Source organism: Scyliorhinus canicula, chromosome 17 (genome assembly GCF_902713615.1).
Source record: "Scyliorhinus canicula chromosome 17, sScyCan1.1, whole genome shotgun sequence".
Classification (NCBI taxonomy): domain Eukaryota; kingdom Metazoa; phylum Chordata; class Chondrichthyes; order Carcharhiniformes; family Scyliorhinidae; genus Scyliorhinus; species Scyliorhinus canicula.
Window position 1 is genome coordinate 30,662,684 of NC_052162.1, and position 18,648 is coordinate 30,681,331.

At 49.1% G+C, this 18,648-nt stretch overlaps 1 protein-coding gene across 4 annotated transcripts in view; it reads right to left on the bottom strand.

Annotated features, from left to right (window-relative positions):
* atp7a (ATPase copper transporting alpha) overlaps window positions 1-18,648 on the bottom strand; it is a 144,011-nt gene continuing 125,363 nt past the window's right edge. For 3 of the 4 annotated variants that reach the window (XM_038774532.1, XM_038774533.1, XM_038774534.1), the window contains 6 exons: window positions 18,203-18,349; window positions 14,815-14,957; window positions 14,082-14,285; window positions 12,152-12,269; window positions 2,414-2,516; window positions 1,799-2,066 (listed from right to left, as the gene is read on the bottom strand). In XM_038774532.1, the coding sequence (XP_038630460.1) occupies window positions 1,799-2,066; window positions 2,414-2,516; window positions 12,152-12,269; window positions 14,082-14,285; window positions 14,815-14,957; window positions 18,203-18,349 (983 nt within the window). Of the gene's footprint in view, window positions 2,067-2,413; window positions 2,517-12,151; window positions 12,270-14,081; window positions 14,286-14,814; window positions 14,958-18,202; window positions 18,350-18,648 lie in introns of all 4 variants that reach the window. The other variant, XM_038774531.1, reaches the window with a different exon arrangement.

Genomic DNA, 18,648 nt, shown 5'->3' on the forward strand with positions numbered 1-18,648 from the left:
TTGCCAGGACAAAGTAAATGTGTTATTTATAACTGACACCTCACATTTGTATAATGACAGTCCACCAAGTTACAACATGCAAAAGCCATGGGAAATAACTGAATTAATAACCATTGTCATAGAACCGAGTGCACAAGTTGTATCTTCACATTGACTTAAGGCCTACAAACCTGTTGTGAGACCAAAGCACCAATGAGATGAAAGGTTCAAAGGTAGTTTGATCCTACAATCTAGCCAGCATAAACACTCATGCAGATCGAACTGTGATTTCGCTAAGCCCTACCGTCAATGACATCTGAGCTCTCACAATGTTATATACAAGACTGGACGGACCTGATTATTCAACAGGGGGAGACATTCATTTTACAATAGCATTTAGCTTACAAGATATTAACTTTATGGTCTTGCTGATTAGCTGAAGTAGTTTATTCCTTTGGGAATAAACTTTTTAAGTTTTTCATTTTGTCTGCAAAACTAGAGATAAAGTACTTCATTTGATACAACAGACACTTCAACATTGCACCTTTAGTCCATGATATAGTTACAGCACTAAGCGTGCACAAAGAATGGAATAAAAAAACACATCCCTTAGTGACAAGTACCATCCAAATATTGGATTGCTCTCCAGAATTAAGCTGTCACTTCTGCTTTGATGATTCAGGAAGCAGCTGGGAGGGGCAGAGTAACAAATCCAATCCCATTAAAAGCAGTTGAGGAAAATATTGTAGAATTAATAGTCTCTGGAAGAATTCATTCAACACAGATGGGTTAGTTCCTAATTTAAAAACAAACAAAATCCAGGCATCAAAGAGGAAGTTTTTTTTTAAAAAAAGACACGGGGTAGGGTGTTGGGCAGAAGAACAATGTTGTAAAGGATCAGCTTCTGTGTTTAGTACCAATTGTACTCGGTGTTCATTTAAACACAATGATGGAGCTGCACATAGCCCAAGATACAATTAAAAATGCTAACCAGCATTTTTAAAATTGCTATGTAAAATTGTTTCTTTTGCATAATAGTTTGGAAAAGGTACCATTTTAAGATCACAGCAAAAGTATGATCTTGCCAGAACAAACAGAACTCACTGCTCAGCCTTTGTGGAACAGCATCTCCATCACACTGTGTGTCTGCTATGTTTGGTTAATTACACCAACATACCCGTTTATCAGATTCAGCCATTACTGCAGAATCTATGATTTCTGAGGTCACTTTGGCTTGTCCTACATATTGCAATACCCTTTAATTAATAGAAAAATATAAGAACATGGAAATTTGGAACTGTTCGTAATCAGCTCAAAGGTTGAATTTGGTCCTTTTTAAATAGGAAAGGGTGCCATAGGCACTGTTTCAAACCTGCTGCGCTCAAAGGTGCAAATTAAAGGTTTCCCAGTTGGGCTTCTAGATGGAGATTGAGTTCTGCGTGAAAAGCAAGAAAAACTGACATTCAACATGCCCATCAGAATTCCTCCTGGTTGATCATGGAGGGTAGGGATTCATGATTCATGCACAATACAAAATCAGGAGACTGTTACTTGAAACATCTTTTCCCTCCTGGGCGCAGAAAGTGAGATTGCCAGGAGCCTGAAAAGCAGAAAAGGTTAAAAAAATAAAGTTTGAAAAAAAAGATAAATTACAATCGTCGAGTAGTGTATCAAGTATACTATCTCATAGTAAAACACAAATCTGCCCATCCTCTGCTCCTCCATGAGAGTCCTATACTTGTGACATGTAGAGGCTGAGAAGACACTGTAGTCGGGAGAACAGATCTTGCAAATCTCCTGCATTCAACCAGGAATTTGCTCAAACTGCTTCGTCCTCATCTCTCCCCAAAAGGAGATTATTTTTGTCTGGATCATGTAGAGGGATGTTGGTCATGGAGCACCTTTCAGACCTGAGAGAGTTAATGGAGGCTCGGCTGTAGTGTACTATTCGATCCAATAGGCTTAGCTTTGGTGACTCCCGCCTAGCTTCACCCATACCGATGTGCACACTGATGTCAGACAGAGATTTCTGCTTCATGTGATTCCGAGCTCTGTTTTCTAACCTGGCAGGATCGGGTTTCTTGTAACTGAAAAGACAAAAGAAAAGGTGATTACATTCTTGTAAAAGTGGGTCACATAAACAATAGCATCAAGGAAAAGAAATTACTGAAATTATGAAAACATCAGAGTTCAAGTATGAAATGCACCAAAATTTATTCTGAAGCCTCTCATATATAGGCTCTTACTGTGCATGGATGCACCATTCAACTTATTACTCTTCATATGACAGCCCAATGCTGCCCATATTCAACACGCACCCACCGTTTATTAAGGAGTTACCGGAGTTGTCTGGTTAATTTCTTCCCCTCTGTAAATCAGTAGCCCTCAGACCAATTACCCATTCGAATCTTTGATTAAAGGAGCAAAGACTTACAGCTTTAATAATAGAGAAGAAAACACCACAGAAACAGACGATGCTGCCATTGCAGCAGATCCCATCCACGGTTGTAATATCAGTCCAACAGGTAAGAAGACACCTGAAAAGTAAAGAATGTAGTCACTATATCACCTATCATCATGCTTGTCCTGAAATACATTGCTCATCATGTAACATTGAAATTGTTTTACCTTTCCACACAAATATAATTGTTCAAAATTACAGGGACTTGTATAGTACACCACATGTGTGCGCACCAGGGATATTTTGCTGATTTCAAATGCATAGTGATGTATTCATTAGGTCAGGCATATTCCCATGTGTATTAATAAAAAAATCCATGGATGGCTGCGGCCAGCGAAAATTTTGTGGTCCACAAACAGAGGAAAAATTAACACGGAAAATATGAGATACCCAGCAGTGATTATTGAGTGTAGTGGTTTAAATCGAGTGTTCAAATGTTGACGTGCTCATGTAGTCTGCAATTGATTTTTTAAAATATATTTTCGTTGAAATTTCTTTCATTATAAACAGAGTAATATAGATCAGATGCTTCAGGTTACAATCCATAAAGGACACAATCAACAACACAACCAAACTGCCCCCCCAACATTAAGTTAAAAACTCCTTAACAACTCTTTTAAAAAATAAATTAATGTTTGCCATATTAGGTAGAACGTTCTACCAACCCCCGAGTGGTGTACTTGACAGTCGCCAAATGTAGGAATGACATGAGGTCACCCAACCAGGCGAAGGCACTGGGTGGAGTAGGAGGCCTCTATCTCAACAGAACTCACGTCCGGACTTTAATGAGGCAAAGGCGAGAGTAGAGAACATTCACCTTCACCCCTGCCTGCAGCACTGACATCCCGAAAGTGGCCACCAGAGGGCTCCAGTTTGACATTAAGTATCTCTGACATGGCACCCTGGAGACCAGGAGGAAGGAATTGGTAGGCTCCCGCTTAGGCGGGCAGGGGAGAGCTTTAGGTACCTGGGGGTGCAGGTGGCCAGGGACAGGGGGACTCTTCACAAGCATAACTTCACCAGACTTGTAGATCAGATGGAGGAGGAGTTCAAGAGGTGGGACATGCTGCCATTATCGTTGGCGGGGAGAGTACAGGCCGTCAAAATGACGGTGCTTCTGAGGTTCTTGTTCCTCTTTCAGTGTCTGCCCATCTTTATCCCCAGGGCCTTCTTTAGGAGAGTGACTAGCAGTATTTTGAGCTTTGTGTGGGCACATGGACTCCGAGAGTGAAGAGGGTGTTCCTGGAGCGAGGGAGGGATAGAGGCGGGCTGGCGCTGCCCAACCTTCTGGGGTACTATTGGGCTGCCAATGTGTCAATGGTGCGTAAATGGGTGATGGAGGGGGAGGGGCGGCGTGGAAAAGAATGGAGATGGCGTCATGTAGAGGTACGAGCCTGGTGCCATGGTAACGGCACAGTTGCCGCTCTCCCCTAAGAGGTTTACCACGAGCCCGGTGGTGGCGGCGACCCTAGAATCTGGGGGCAGTGGAGACGGCATCGGGGGAAACAGGGGGCTCGATGGAGGCTCCACTGGGTGGCAACCATCGATTCATCCCGGGGAACAAGGATGGGGATTTAGGGGGTGGCAAAGGGCGGGCATCAGCAAATTGAGGGACCTGTTTATTGGCGGGAGGTTTGCGGGCCTGGGGGGAACTGGAAGATAAATTTGGCCTTCCCCAGGGGAACATGTTCAGATACCTGCAGGTAAAGGAGTTTGCTAGGCGACAGGTAGAGGGAGTCCCTCTGCTGCCGTCGCGGGGGACGATGGACAGAGTGCTTTCGGGGGTGGGGTCGGAGAGGGGGAAGGTTGTCTGACATCTATAAGGTAATGCAGGAGGTGGAGGAGTCGTCAGTGGAGGAGCGAAGCTAAATGGGAGGAGGAACTTGGGGAGCAGATAGGGACGGGACTTGGGCGGAGGCCTTGGAGAGAGTCAACTCCTCCTCCTCATGTGCGAGGCTTAGTCTCATCCAATTTAAGGTGCCTGCACCGGGCCACATGTCCGGGACTAGGATGAGTAGGTTTCTTTGGGGGTGAGGACAGGTGCACCAGATTGTTCGGGGAGTCCAGCGAACCACGCCCATATGTTCTGGGCATGCCCAGCACTGCAAGAATTCTGGAAGGGGGTGGCGGGGACGGTGTCGAGGGTGGTTGGATCAGGGTCAAACCAGGGTGGGGGACTCGCGATTTTGGAGTTGCGGTAGAGCGGGAGTGCAGGAGGCGAAAGAGGACGGTGCCCTGGCCTTTGCGTCCCTAGTAGCCGACGAAGGATTCTGCTACAGTGGAAGGGATGCAAGGCCCCCCAAGTGTGGAGACCTGGATCGTGACATGGCGGGATTTATAAAATGGAAAGGGTCAAATTGCCCTGAGAGGATCAATACAAGGGTTCTATAAACGATGGCAGCCTTTTCTGGACTTCCTGGCTCAAAGATAGGTAGCTTGGTCAATAGCAGCAGGGGGGGGGGCGACGAAATCCGAGTGTGGTAGCTGACCCCGGAGTACAACGCTCACACACCTGTCCTCCACACTTGTCCTTATCTTGGTCAGATGTGCCCTGCGCACCACATTTAATTGGGTCAAACAAAGTCCTGTAGAAGAGGTCATGGAGTTGACCCTGCGGAGAGCCGCACTCTACACCTCATCATCCAGAATAGGACCCAATTCACCCTCCCATTTCATCTTTACCACATTCAACGAGCCAGCTCCGCTGATGGGACCCTAAGCAGGGCAGAAATCAAACTGTCTATTGAATCCCTTAACCGTGCAATCACCCAGAAAGCAGTCTGCCGGGACTTCCAGTTGCGGCTATGTGGAGCTAAGCCGCATGTTCGGCAGCTCCCGCTAGGAACGGACTTTTGGGCTCTTTTTAGATACTGATCGACGGTTCCCGACGTGGGAAGGTGCCAGCGGCAGATCCCCAGTGTTCTATGGTCTGGACCAGGAGTGGGGCCAGCAAAAAAGCGGGTGGCAGCGCCTAGGAAAAAGCGGGGGAAGAAAAACAAGATGGCAGTCGGCGGAGGCCTCGAGGAATGGAGGCGGCTGGCGCAGGGAGCAGCAGGAGGACTCTCCAGCGCTGCTTTTGGAGCTCAAAGTGGAGCTGCTAGAATCGCTTGAAGGCTTCCATTGACAAGCTGCTGGAGACGCAGACAGCCCAGGGGATGGCAATCCGGGAGCTCCGACAACAAGCCTCCAAAAGAGAGGATGAGGCCTCGGCCCTCGCTGTAAAGGTAGAGATGCATAAGGCGCTCCATAAGAAGTGGCAGGAGCGGTTCGAGGAGATGGAGAACCGGGTCGAGGCGGAAATATTTGCGGATCCTGGGCCTCACGGAGGGGTCAGACCATGGGGCCTATGTGGTCGTCTTGCTGAACTCGCTGATGGGAGCTGGGTCCTTCCAGGGGCCCCTGGAGCTGGAGGGGGCTCACAGAATAAGGGGGCTCACAGAATACTGCCCAAGAGGCCCAAGCCGAATGAGCCGCCATGGGCGGTTCTGGTGCGGTTCCACCGGTTCGTTGACCGAGAGTGCGTGCTTAGGTGGGCCAAGAAGGAGCGGAGTCGCAAGTGGGAGAACACGGTGGTGTGGGTCTACCAGGACTGGAGTGCGGAGGTGGCTAAGCAGAGGGCTGGGTACAACCGGACGAAGGCGGTGCTCCACAGAAAGAGAGTGTGAAGTTTGGCATGTTACACCCGGTGCGTTTGTGGGTCACCTACAAGGACCGTCACTTTTACTTTGAGTCCCCGGAGGAGGCGTGGGCCTTTGTGCAGGCCGAGAAGTTGGACTCTAACTGAGGGTCGGGGGCGGGGGTTTGTATGTAACTGTGTTCATTTTTGGTGTGGGGGTTCTCTGTTTTATGCTGATTGTGTGTTGTTTCTAGGGCGGGTGGGGCGCTGTCTTTTTGCGTGGATTCGGTGGATGGGCGCGAGTCGGAGGGTAGACTTGGAGTGTGGGGAGCTGGTGGTGGGGGCCGACAATGGGAGCTACCCTAGAGGAGGCGAGGTCGGGCAGGGTGACAGCGCGGGCTTTTCTTTGGTTTCCCGCGCTGAGGGTGGATGGGGGCGGGGTCGGAGATGAGAAACGCGGGCTTTTTTTCCCCGCACGAGAGCGGGAGGGGGACGAGGAGGGTCTGCTGATGGGCATGGGGGAGGAGAAGTAGCCCCACGTTGGGAGGGGTCAGAGGTGTGGCAGGAGTTGCCGGGGTCAGCAGAAGTTAGCTGGCTCACGGGAGTGCTATGGAGGGAGTAATGCGGCTGGGAGGGTTCCTAGCCTGGGGGCGGGGAATGGGGGGATTACCGGGTTGCTGCTGAAATGGCCAGGCAGGAGCTGGAGGATGCAGGGGGGGACGGGGTGGGGGTTTGCTGCCGTGGGAACGGGTCGAGCGGGGGGTGCTGGCTTGGGGCGGGCAGGGGATGGGTTATGGCTAGTCGGCATGGGAGGGGGGCAGGGAGCCCTCTGATCCAGCTGATAACTTGGAATGTGAGGGGGCTGAATGGGCCGGTCAAGCGGGCCCGGGTGTTTACGTACCTGAAGGGGCTGAAGGCGGACGTGGCTATGCTCCAGGAGACGCACCTAAAGGTGGCGGACCAGGTTAGACTGAGGAAGGGATGGGTGGGCCAAGTGTTTCATTCAGGGCTGGATGCAAAGAACCGGGGCGTGGCGATCCTGGTGGGAAAAAGGGTGTCGTTGAGGCGGTCAAAGGTGGTGGCTGATAGTGGCGGGAGGTATGTGATGGTGAGCAACAAGCTGCAGGGGGGAGTGGGTGGTGCTGGTGAATGTCTATGCCCCGAATGGGATGATGCGGATTTTATGCGGCGCATGTTGGGCCGCATTCCGGATCTGGAGACGGGGGGCCAGATATTGGGGGGGACGTTAATATATTGCTGGATCCCCCATTGCATCGATCCATGTCCAGGACGGGCAGGAGGCCCGCGGCGGCTAAGGTATTGAGGGGGTTTATGGACCAAATGGCAGGGGTGGATCCTTGGAGGTTCGCGAGGCCGAGGGCCAGGGAGTATTAATTTTTCTCCCACGTGCATAAAGCCTATTCCCGGATCGATTTTTTTTGTTCTGAGCAGGGGGCTGATTTCGAGCGTGGAGGATGCCGAGTATTCGGCCATAGTTATTTCGGATCATGCCCGCACTGGGTGGACCTTGACCTGGGGGAGGAGGGACCAGTGCTCGCTCTGGCGCCTGGAGGTGGGGCTGCTGGCGGATGAGGAGGTGGGAGGGCGGGTTCGGGGGTGTATCAAGAGGTACTTAGAGACTAATGATAATGGGGAGGTCGGAGTGGGGACGGTTTGGGAGGCATTGAAGGCGGTGATTAGAGGGGAGTTGATTTCCATCCGAGGCCCATAGGGAGGGGAGAGAGCAAAGAGAGAGGGAAAGGTTGGTGGGGGAGATGGTGAGGGTGGACAGGAAACACGCGGAGGCTCCGGAGGAGGGATTGCTGGGGGAGCGGCGTAATCTTCAGGCCAAGTTCGACTTACTGACCACCCAAAAAGGCGGAAGCTCAGTTGAGGAAGGCACAGGGAGCGGTGTACAAATATGTGGAGAAGGCGAGTAGGATGCTGGCGCATCAGCTCCGTAAGTGGGACGCGGCTAGGGAGATTGGTGGAGTGAAGGATAGGGGAGTAGACATTAATGGGGTCTTCAGGACGTTTATGGGTATTGTACCGGTCTGAACCCCGGCAGAGGGGGGTGGGGGGAATGGGGCGCTTTTTTGGACAAGCTGAGATTTCCAAAGGTGGAGGAGGGGCAGGTGGAGGGGCTGGGTGCGCCGATTGAGATGGAGGAGCTGGCCATTGGGATAGGCAGCATTGCAGTTGGGGAAGGCGCCGGGGCCGGATGGGTTTCCGGTCGAATTTTATAAAATGTACGCAGACCTGCTGGGCCCCCTGCTGGTTAGGACCTTTAACGAGGCAAGGGAGCTTTTCCCCCGACTATGTCACGGGCGCTGATTTCCTTGATCCTTAAGTGGGACAAGGACCCTCTGCAGTGTGGGTCATATAGGCCTATCTCGTTGTTAAATGTGGATGCCAAGCTGTTGACAAAGACCTTGGCCACAATAATAGAGGACTGTGTGCCGGGGGTCATTCATTAGGACCAGACGGGGTTTGTGAAGGGAAGGCAGCTGAACACCAATATACGTAGGCTTCTGAATGTTTATAATGATGCCAGCGGTAGAAGGGGAGGCGGAGATAGTGGTGGCATTAGACGCGGAGAAGGCCTTTGATAGGGTTGAGTTGGGATACTTGTGGGAGGTGCGGAAAGGTTTGGGTTCGGGGAGGGGTTTGTCAGTTGGGTGAGGCTGTTATATGAGGCCCGATGGCGAGCGTAGCCACGAATAGGAGGAGATCTGAGTACTTTTGGTTGTACCGGGGGACGAGACAGGGGTGTCCCCTGTCCCCCTTGCTCTTTGCGTTGGCAATTGTGCCCCTGGCCATGGCGTTGAGGGAGTCGGGGAATTTGAGTGGTCTGGTGCGGGTTGGGGAGGAGCACCGAGTGTCATTTTACGCAGATGACTTGTTGCTATATGTGGCGGACCCAGTGGGGGGAATGCCGGAGGTGATGAAGATTCTCAGGGAATTTGGGGGCTTTTCAGGGTACAAGCTCAACCTGGGTAAGAGCGAGTTGTTCGTCGTGCATCTGGGGGATCAGGAGGAGGGGATTGGTAGGCTCCCACTGAAAAGGGCAGGGGGGAGCTTTGGGTACCTGGGAGTCCAGGTGGCTAGGAGCTGGGGGGCCCTACACAAACTTAACCGTACAAGGCTTGTGGAGCAAATGGAGGAGTTTAAGAGATGGGACATGTTGCCGCTGTCGCTGGCGGGCAGTGTGCAGTCAGTCAAGATGACGGTGCTCCCGAGGTTTTTGTTCCTGTTCCAGTTCCTCCCCATCCTTATCCTGAAGGTCTTTTTTAGGAGGGTCAAGAGGAGTATTACGGGATTTGTATGGGTGCATGGGACTCCGAGGGCGAGAAGGGTGTTTTTGGAGTGGGGCAGGGATGGGGGGGTGGGGGGCTGGCGCTGCCCAACCTCTGTGGGTACTATTGGGCTGCCAACGCAGCGATGGTGCATAAGTGGGTAATGGATGGGGAAGGGGCAGCATGGAAGAGGATGGAGATGGCGTCCTGTGTGGACACAAGCCTGGCAGCGCTGGTAACAGCGCCGTTGCCGCTCCCTCCAACGAGGTATACCACGAACCCGGTGGTGGCGGCCACCCTCAAAATTTGGGGGCAATGGAGACGGCATAGGGGGGATATGGGGGGCTCGACGGAGTCCCCGATACGGGGGAACCACCGGTTTGTTCCAGGGAGCATTGATGGTGGGTTTCTTAGCTGGCACAGGGTAGGTATTAGGAGGTTGGGGGACCTGTTTGTAGATGGGAGGTTTGCGAGCTGATGAGCTAAAAGGCGACTTGCCTTCTCCCAGTGTTGATAAAATAACCCCTTGAACATAGCAGCTTGATCGTACTTCAAATTGCGTCTGCAGCTTTTTCCTGTTTGCAAGCAACTCCAGGGTTGGGGCCACTACTGATGGTCTTTTCCGTGTGCAGTCTTTTCCATGTGTGCTCAAAAGTCACTCTGAGCTGCACCACCCCAAATCGGACTCCATTTTTATACAGGGCGGCGTTGGCCTTGTTAAAGAAGCCGTCCGCTTCTTTGCCAGCTCCGCACCAATATTTTGATAAAGCTTTATGGCGTGGTCTTCCAATTTATAGTCACAATGCTCCTTCATCCATCTCAGGACCAGTTCTTTTTCTTGGAAGCTGTGAAACTTCACAATTACTACTCACGGTGGTTTGTTGGGATGGTGCTTCTGCCAGAGTGTCCGGCTGAGGGGACAGGAATCCACCATCCCCCACCATTTTCCCAAACATCTTCTCAAAGTATTCAGTGGGAATTAAACCTTCCATCCCCTCTGGCAGCCCCACAATTCGAATATTTTTGCCTAGGGAAGAATTCTCAAAATCATTCACTTTGGCCTTCAGTGCTTTATTCACCTCTACCATCAGAGGCATTTTGCTTCCAGAGACAGAGACAGAGAGAGAGAGAGAGAGAGAGAGAGAGAGAGAGAGAGAGAGAGAGAGAGAGAGAGAGTCATCTCCACGCCTTGTATTGCAGCACCATGTGCTTTTACAGTCTCGTTGGTCCTCTCCCAACGCCAACCAAATGGGAGCCAGGGCCTCTTCCATCGACTTGCAGATGTCTCCCGACACAACCCGCCATTGCTTCTCAAATTCCGCTGCCACGGCGCCGGGAAGCATCTCAGCTGTTAGTGGAGTGGCCGGACACACGGATGCTGCCTCCGCCATTTTCTCCACCAATGAGCCTCGAGAAGCCTCTGATTCAGCCGACAAACTGCTTTTGTTTCCTTCCCCGGTCCTTCTGGGTATTTCACTTATCTGAGCATCTTATTCCATTAATCAAGTGGGTTTTTGCACAAACGTACCCCCAGGAAAATGTTAAAAGTATGGTACCCCAGTGGGAACCACCTCATTTACCTCCTCCCCTACATACTGCCTCCGGACGTCAGTAGTCTGGAACTGTTAAATAGACCAAAGTCCATTAACGTGGCACAAAAGTGGGTTTTTCTCGTGGGTGGGTGGAGTGGGGTGCGGAGGGTAGCATGGGAAGTCACAAATTTGAATTCCGGCAGCCAACATCTCAACATAATTTGATAGGCTGAATAGTGATAAGCAAAGTTTATTACAGGTGAATTCAAGGTCAGGCAATTGAGAAGAAAGAATCAAAGGCAGCAAAGTGACACAGTGGTTAGCACTGCTGCCCCACAGTGCCAGGCACCCAGGATCGATTCCTGATGACTGCGGTGTTTGCACATTCTCCGTGACTGCATGAGTTTCCTCCTGGTGCTCCGGTTTCCTCACAAACTCCAAAGATGTACAGGTTTGATGAATTGGCCAAGCTAAAATAACCTCTTTTTGTCCAAAGGTTAGGTGGGGTTATGGGGATAGGACATGGGAATGAGGTGGGGTGCTCTTTCAAAGGGCTGGTACAGACCCGATGGGCCGAATGGTCTCCTTCTGCACTGTAGAGATTCTATGGTATACTCCATGGTTCGGTAATGCCTACCAAAGAAGCTATTGAGATAGTGGTGCGAGTTAACTTGTCAAAACAGTGTGAGAGAGTAATAAACAGATCAAATAAAATGTTGGATTATATCACCAAACCATGAATTTAAAAGGCCAGAAGCCATGTTGAAGCTGCAGGGTGCCCTGAGGACACTGAAGATTGGCTTTAAGATTAAGTTGTTACATGGAAGGAAGGATGGTTCTGACAGTGTTACTACAATGGTTACCCAAGAAAATTTGGAAAAATTTAAATCACTTCTACCTCTTTTGCAACTATAGTACAGCCCCCTCCCACCTCCCACGGGACTCTGGCCGACTGCCACTACGCAGAGGTTCAAGGCCAACACTTTCAGACAATGGTTGATTGACACAGCATGATTGAAGTGCATACAAAATAAAGAATCACGAACGGAAATCTCTCTCTGCAACCAGGAAGTTATTGAGTTCCCATTCCCTCGTGGAATATAATTTGTTACAAAAAAAAACTTGACCATTGCAAATCCTCCACTGCGCAGACAAAAAGGCGGAAACATTGTGTGTCTCATTGCATATTCAGGACATTTCCACCTGTTTTTATTTTGTACACACACTAATCAGAAACTTTTTAAAAAACTGAACACATGACACTTACCAGCAGCGATGGGGATGCCAACGATATTATATATTAAAGCAAACACAAAATTTATCCGAATTCGCTGGACGGTCTTTTTGGACAAATGAATACTTGCCACTACATCAAGAAGATCATTCTGTGGAACAGAGAAGAACAAAGATAGAAAATAATACTAGTGTGATTGTCATACTTGATAATTATCTGTGAATGTATGTGGTAAAATTTCATGTTCTGTTTGGCTCTGCAATGCTGTCTCTGTGCACCTTTTTGAAATACGTGCCACAACAGCAATTCTTAGCAGGCTACCAATCAGCTGGTAAAATCACTGCCAAACAACCCTGTGCCGCTCTCAACCAACAAAATCATAACTGGACTGGAGAACGGGGCTTGAGGTTCACTTAATTCCGTTATTAAAATCTATTCTTGTGACATGGACATTGTTAGCAAGGCACATCAGGTAATGTCCTTCTCAAATTGCCCCAAGAAAGCAATGATGAGATTTTTCTGTTGGGGTTTGATGAAACGGAGTGTCTTGCTCGGCCATATGCGAGGGTAGTTAAGAGTCAAAGACATTGGTGTCAGACTGGAGTGGAGTCTCATATCAGTCAGATTAGGTAAAGACAGCTTTACCTAAGGAGGATATTTATCAGCCAGCTGTGCTTTTAACAACAATCTAACAGTATCAACAAAGAACAGTACAGCACAGTAAATATTCTTTGCAAAGTGAAACCTCTTCTCAGAATTCAAATCTCTCAATCAAACTCTGATTACAAAGGCATCGTCACTCATTTCCATTGCTACACAGTATCACATTTACGATTGCTTTCTCTAATGCACGTTTTACTAGTCTCCCATGGTTGATCGTACATAAACCCAGTTCCTATTTGCTTACCAACTTCTATTCTTCTATCATTCCTGCACTCGTCAACTACCATTCGCTCGCTACTCCTTAACAAATTTAATTTGAAAAGCTTGATTTTTAGTTACAAATTACTCTCCAGCCTTGTTCAACTTTGCATCTGCATCCTCCATCGGTTCATGTCCTCAATCTTTAAGCATTGTCTACCTTTCCATTTCAACTCCAGTGGCTGAACCTTCAGCCGTCTTGGCCGTATACTCTGGAACTTCCTGCTAAGCCACTTTCCAATATATCTCTCCTCAAAAAAGCTACTTTTTCAACCATGCCTTCAATCATTTCCCCAAATTCTTTTCTTGCTGCTAATCACACAATTCAATCACACCACTAGGTGGCATAGGTCCTCCAGCATTGCTCATTATTCTGAGAGGATGAGATAGCCAGAAAGCAAAGCTGAAGCAGGCAGGAAGGAGATATTCCTGTATTGTAGAGATCCTGCAGCAAGAACTGTAAACTGGCCACTACAAAGCTCTCAGAACATCGAGCTGTTGATGGCAACACAACTTATTTCTTTTACTTCACTTCGATTCTTCATTAACATATGTATCTTCGTATTCACGGTGTTCATATGACTCAATGTCTGTAACTTAAGGCAGGCATTTTTCATTCTTCCTCATTCTTTTGTCGGTCAGCACAAGTCTACTCTCAAACATTTCCATTGCACTTCTGAAATTGGTTTTCTCTTTGAGAAATGTGTGTCCTTTGTCACTCCGGAAAGTAAAGCACTGACAGTTTAAAACGATCACCTCAACAGTGAAGGGAGGCAACAAATTTTCCTTTCATCACCAACAGGTATGAACTCAGACAGTGCCCTGCATATCATTTAAACTTACTATCCATCTGAAGGACAACTGGTGACTGTACAATCTTTCCGAATGTATCAAATGCTATTAGTAACTAATGGTGATAAATAGACTGTTGTAAGTAAACAATTTAGGTGAAATCAGTTACACCAGTCACCTGAACAGGTGAAACAATCAGGGAAATCCAAATGAAAAAAGCCAAGAGACAATCATAAATGTTCGCTCTTACCCGAATTAAAACAACATCAGCTGCTTCAATGGCAACGTCAGTGCCTGTACCAATGGCAATTCCAACGTCAGCCATTGCCAATGCCGGGGAGTCATTCACACCATCGCCCACCATTGCCACAATCTTCCCTTGCTTCTGCAACTGTTCCACTTTCGCTACTTTGTGCGAGGGTAGGACTTCAGCAAACACCTTGGTGATGCCAACCTGACAATGCAGTCAATAAATCAAGTTATGACAATCGTCCGTCACATATTTTACAAAATAAGCGTGCCACCCCATTCACGCAGTTCTGTCATTTTTCCCATTCTTCCTCCCGCTGTCCCCCCCTTTCAAAAAACATACTAAGCACCATGCTAATGAGTATAATTGCCAATGCCACTAATAATCAGTTGTTTGAAAGGGAAGATGACTTACGAGGACTTAATCACTGAATTCCCCATCCTGTGGGCCACAACTGCTTTCCTGAGCAAAATTTGCTGCCATCCTCTTAACTGGCTGAGCAGTTGATCCTGGTTATTAGATATGGCAAATAGAAGTCAGACAATATGCTGATTTCAAAAGATGGGTTGATCAGTTAACGTGCCAGATGAGGGCAGAGTTGGGCCAGTCAATGATGTTCCCATAGTTAACTAGCAAACTAGCAATCCTGGACAAGGTCCTAAAGGCCTATCAACACTTATCAGCACCACTTGAGGGGGAAAAAACCTACAAAATATATCTGGCTTCAACTCACTTGAGCAGCAATGGCCCTGGCTGTTTTACTGTTGTCTCCAGTCATAAGAACCACTTCCAGTCCCATACTGTTCAGTGTGTAGACAGCCAAATCTGCTTCTGGCTTCACGGCGTCTGCAATTGCTATCATTCCACACAGTACCCCTGTTGTTCAACAAAAACAAACAAAAGCAAACAGAATAGTTAAATAAACTCTGGGTGGCCTGCGTGGAAGGAGGGAGGTGAGGTTTAATTATAAAACCTGACATTACAATTGTAAACATGATTGCAGTTGACTTATTTCGCTTGCTGTGTCAGTACGGCATTCCTAATTTATTTATTTATTGTATCTATATAATTACAGAAAGAAACATTTCGATTGGCACTTTTAGCACACTGGACTAATTAGCTGGCTTTTAAAGCAGACCAAGGCAGGCCAGCAGCATGGTTCAATTCCCGTACCAGCCTCACCGAACAGGAGCCGGAATGCGGCGACTAGGGGCTTTTCACAGTAACTTCATTGAAGCCTACTTGTGACAGTAAGCGATTTTCAATTTGTTTCACTTGAAACACCATAGCGTACAAATACTGGAAAATGGGATTAGATGGATAGGTGCTTGATGGCCAGCACAGACGTGATGGGCCGAAGGACCTCTTTCTGTGCTGTAAAACTCTATGACTCTATCCCTGGGAGAGTTCAAATTCACTTCAGTCTGCTTCTCAGCAGCAGCTTTTTTCTTTTGTCCTGTCAAGGTTTCTGTGAAAGGCACTTAAAAGTTGCAACAAGCACCTCAATGGATTTTAGTTTGATTTTCTAATCCTTCTTAACTCTCATCTCCATAGTAACCTGAAGTCACATGGGCACTCCTCAAAACTGAGATGTTTATCAGGAATTCCACACCTTTTCAGAGCTATCAATTTCTATTAATTTGATGTAAGGGATATTTTATAATATAATTGTCTGGTAAAGTTCAGTGCTCACGACATCGGCTTGACCTCTGTGAAGAACCTGGGTGTTTTTCTATGTTAAAGGCATTATCTAAATGCGTTGGCATACATACAAGGAAACATTGACAGGCTGGGTCTCTTTGCTCTTAAAATAAGGTGGTTCAAGCATGGCCTAACAGAGATTATTAAGGTTATGAGAGGTTTTGATAGAGTTAATACGGAGAGAATGTTTCCTCTGATGGGAATGAGCATAACGAGTGGTCATCAATATAAGAGTCACCAAGAAATCCAAAAGGAAATTCAGAAGAAACACTGTTACTCAATGAGTGGTAAGAATGTGAAACTTACTGCCACAGGGAGTTGTTGACAGGTAACCATTTTTACCAACCAGCTGACCTTCGCAGCCCACGCCGGCCGACCACACCGGCCGAGCTTTGCAGCCCACGCCGACCGAGCTTCGCGGCCCAGGCTGGCCGAGCTTTGCGGCCCACACCGGCCGAGCTTTGCGGCCCAGTCCGGCAGAGCTTTGCGGCCCACACCGGCCGAGCTTCGCGGCCCAGTCCGGCCGAGCTTCGCGGCCCAGTCCGGCCGAGCTTCGCGGCCCACACCGGACGACCTTCGCGGCCCAGTCCGGCCGAGCTTCGTGGCCCACACCGGCCGAGCTTCGCGGCCCAGTCCGGCAGAGCTTTGCGACCCACAGCGGCCGAGCTTCGCGGCCCAGTCCGGCAGAGCTTTGCAGCCCAGTCCGGCCGAGCATCGCGACCCACAGCGGCCGAGCTTCGCGGCCCAGTCCGGCCGAGCTTCGCGGCCCAGTCCGGCCGAGCTTTGTGGCCCACACCGGCCGAGCTTCGCGGCCCAGCCCGGAAGAGCTATGCGGCCCACTCCCGCCGAGCTTTGCGGCCCAGTCTGGCAGAGCTTTGCGGCCCAGTCCGGCAGAACTTCGCGGCCCAGTCCAGCCGAGCTTCGCGGCTCAGTCCAGCAGAGCTTTGTGGCCCAGTCCAGCAGAGCTTCGCGGCCCAGTCCAGCAGAGCTTCGCGGCCCACACCGGCCGAGCTTCGCGGCCCAGTCCAGCAGAGCTTTGCGGGCCACACCGGCCGAGCTTCGCGGCCCAGTCCGGCAGAGCTTTGCGGCCCACACCGGCTGAGCTTCGCGGCCCACACCGGCCGAGCTTCGCGGCCCACACCGGCCGAGCTTCGCGGCCCAGTCCGGCAGAGCTTCGCGGCCCAGTCCGGCAGAGCTTAGCGGCCCAGTCCAGCAGAGCTTCGCGGCCCACACCGGCCGAGCTTCGCGGCCCACACCGGCCGAGCTTCGCGGCCCACACCGGCCGAGCTTCGCGGCCCAGTCCGGCAGAGCTTCGCAGCCCAGTCCGGCCGAGTTTCGCGGCCCAGTCTGGCCGAGCTTCGCCAATTTCTCTTACCTTGTTTACTGACAAATCGCGCCGAAGCACGTGATGTCAACGGGGTGGGGTGACCTGCTCGCTGCCTCCCTTCAGCGCAGTGCGGCAACATTCTTTTTTATATGGTCGCGACCTTTTTGAAAGCCGCTCTCAGCCGGCATCGTTAAAAGCCGGCTGCTGCAGCTCTTGCGCTCTAATTTGCACAATCAGGAGCGTCATGACGGATAGCTCAGCAACCGTCCCGCAACCCATCCGCGGGTCGCGCCCCCGACTTTGAAAATGCCCGCTGTAGATGCATTTAAGGGGAGATTCGACAAGTATTTGAGGGAGAAAGGAAAAGTAGATTTAGATGAGAAACAATAGGAAGCTTGAGTGGAGAGTAAACACTGACATGGACGGGTTGGGCCAAATGGCTTTTTCTGTGCCATTTATCCTTTGCAATTCTATAATTTCAAGTTGACAACTGATAGAATTGCCATTTTAACACCAGGGTGGCAAATTGAAAATTTACACCCAAGACTTGTTGGGGACATTGTTCAGCAGAGCTCTATTACCTTGCCAAGTGACGTTTATAATAATAACAATAATGGTAATCTTTATTGTCACAAGAAGGCTTACATTAACATTGCAATGAAGTTACGGTGAAAAGCCCCTCATCGCCACATTCCAGAGCCTGTCCGGGTACTCAAGAGGGAGAATTCAGAATGTCCAAATTACCTAACAGCACATCTTTCGGGACTTGTGGGAGGAAACCAGAGCACCTGGAGGAAACCCAAGCAGACACGGGGAAAACGTTCAGACTCTGCACAGACAGTGACTCAAGCCGGGAATCGAACCTAGGACCCTGGCGCTGTGAAGCAACAGCGTGCTACCCACTGTGCTCCCTTGCCGCCCAGGACGTTTAGTCCTGTGCAAGTCGAAAAAGCAGAAATAAGCCATTTGACCACCTACAGTTTCACAGCCAAACACAACCTTTCCTAACTAAATTTCCACACACATTCACCATCTGTTTCCATTCCAAGGTAGATTACTTCTGATTGAAGTAGGAAACTGCTCATGTTCTTACCATCCACAGAGACCAGTATCGCTGTGTGTCCCCGGCTTTCATGTTCTACCATGTAACTGTCCACATCGTTACTGATATGCAGACCGTTCCTCTTCATCCATTCACGATTTCCAATCAGTATCGAAAAGATCTGCGATTTCCCTGAACCTGTGTCAGAGAATATTTAAACACTAAACTGATCTGCAAAAATATAATTAATGAACTGAGTACCCATCTATTCTCACTGTCATTGCTGCACAGCAATGTTTGCAGAATGATTGAACTCATTATTTCAAAAGATTCAAAATAGAAAACAGAGGAAATAGTGAGGCAACAAATCAAAACACTTTGGTAATATTTTTTCCACAAGAATAGAAACAGGATAAGGCACCATTTGGTAAAGTACAATCCACAATGCGACAATAATTTAAATGTTTTTGATACAAATTAAACCATGTTCATTTACC